The sequence below is a fragment of the Penaeus monodon genome, chromosome 23 (genome assembly GCF_015228065.2).
Source record: "Penaeus monodon isolate SGIC_2016 chromosome 23, NSTDA_Pmon_1, whole genome shotgun sequence".
NCBI lineage: Eukaryota > Metazoa > Arthropoda > Malacostraca > Decapoda > Penaeidae > Penaeus > Penaeus monodon.
The window spans coordinates 14,753,807-14,754,275 of record NC_051408.1 but is presented as its reverse complement, the minus strand read 5'-3'; the positions used below and the strand labels follow the sequence as shown (position 1 = coordinate 14,754,275).

Sequence of the window (469 nt, the reverse complement as noted above, 5' to 3'; positions counted from 1 at the left end):
ACTTCCTGTCTATCCGAATAATTCTAATCAATTCTAATTGTCATTCATTTACCTGCAAATCTTCCTGTTATTTATCTATGACGAAGATGTCGCGGTTTTAATCATCATCAATTTCTTTTGTCGGTTGTGCTTCAGCTGAGATCAGTTCAAGAAAAAAATAAGAATTGATGTCACCAAGTGCAAGATGTATGTCATTAGGTGCTGAAGAACAGCCTGTAATTCAATTTTTTTTTCATAAATTGATTCAAGCTTCCCTGCATCACGCAAAGGCATGTATTATGATCGTATTACATTAGCCAACGTAATGTATTTGAAAGAAGACATCAAGAGGTAAATCAATCGACACATTCAGTCGATAATCTCATTCAAATACGCCTGTGTCGATACTTACTAACACCTCCAATCTCACATTTTATAAAGTGTTATCATTATCATCCTTTTTTGTTTGTTTATGTGCCTCCTTCACAAA

At 34.1% G+C, this 469-nt stretch overlaps 1 protein-coding gene across 1 annotated transcript in view; it reads left to right on the top strand.

Annotated features, from left to right (window-relative positions):
* LOC119588139 overlaps positions 1-469 on the top strand; it is a 40,789-nt gene that overhangs the window by 33,745 nt on the left and 6,575 nt on the right. Inside the window, exon 30 of the mRNA XM_037936845.1 lies at positions 250-330. Within this exon, the coding sequence (XP_037792773.1) occupies positions 250-330 (81 nt within the window). The remainder of the gene's footprint in view (positions 1-249; positions 331-469) is intronic.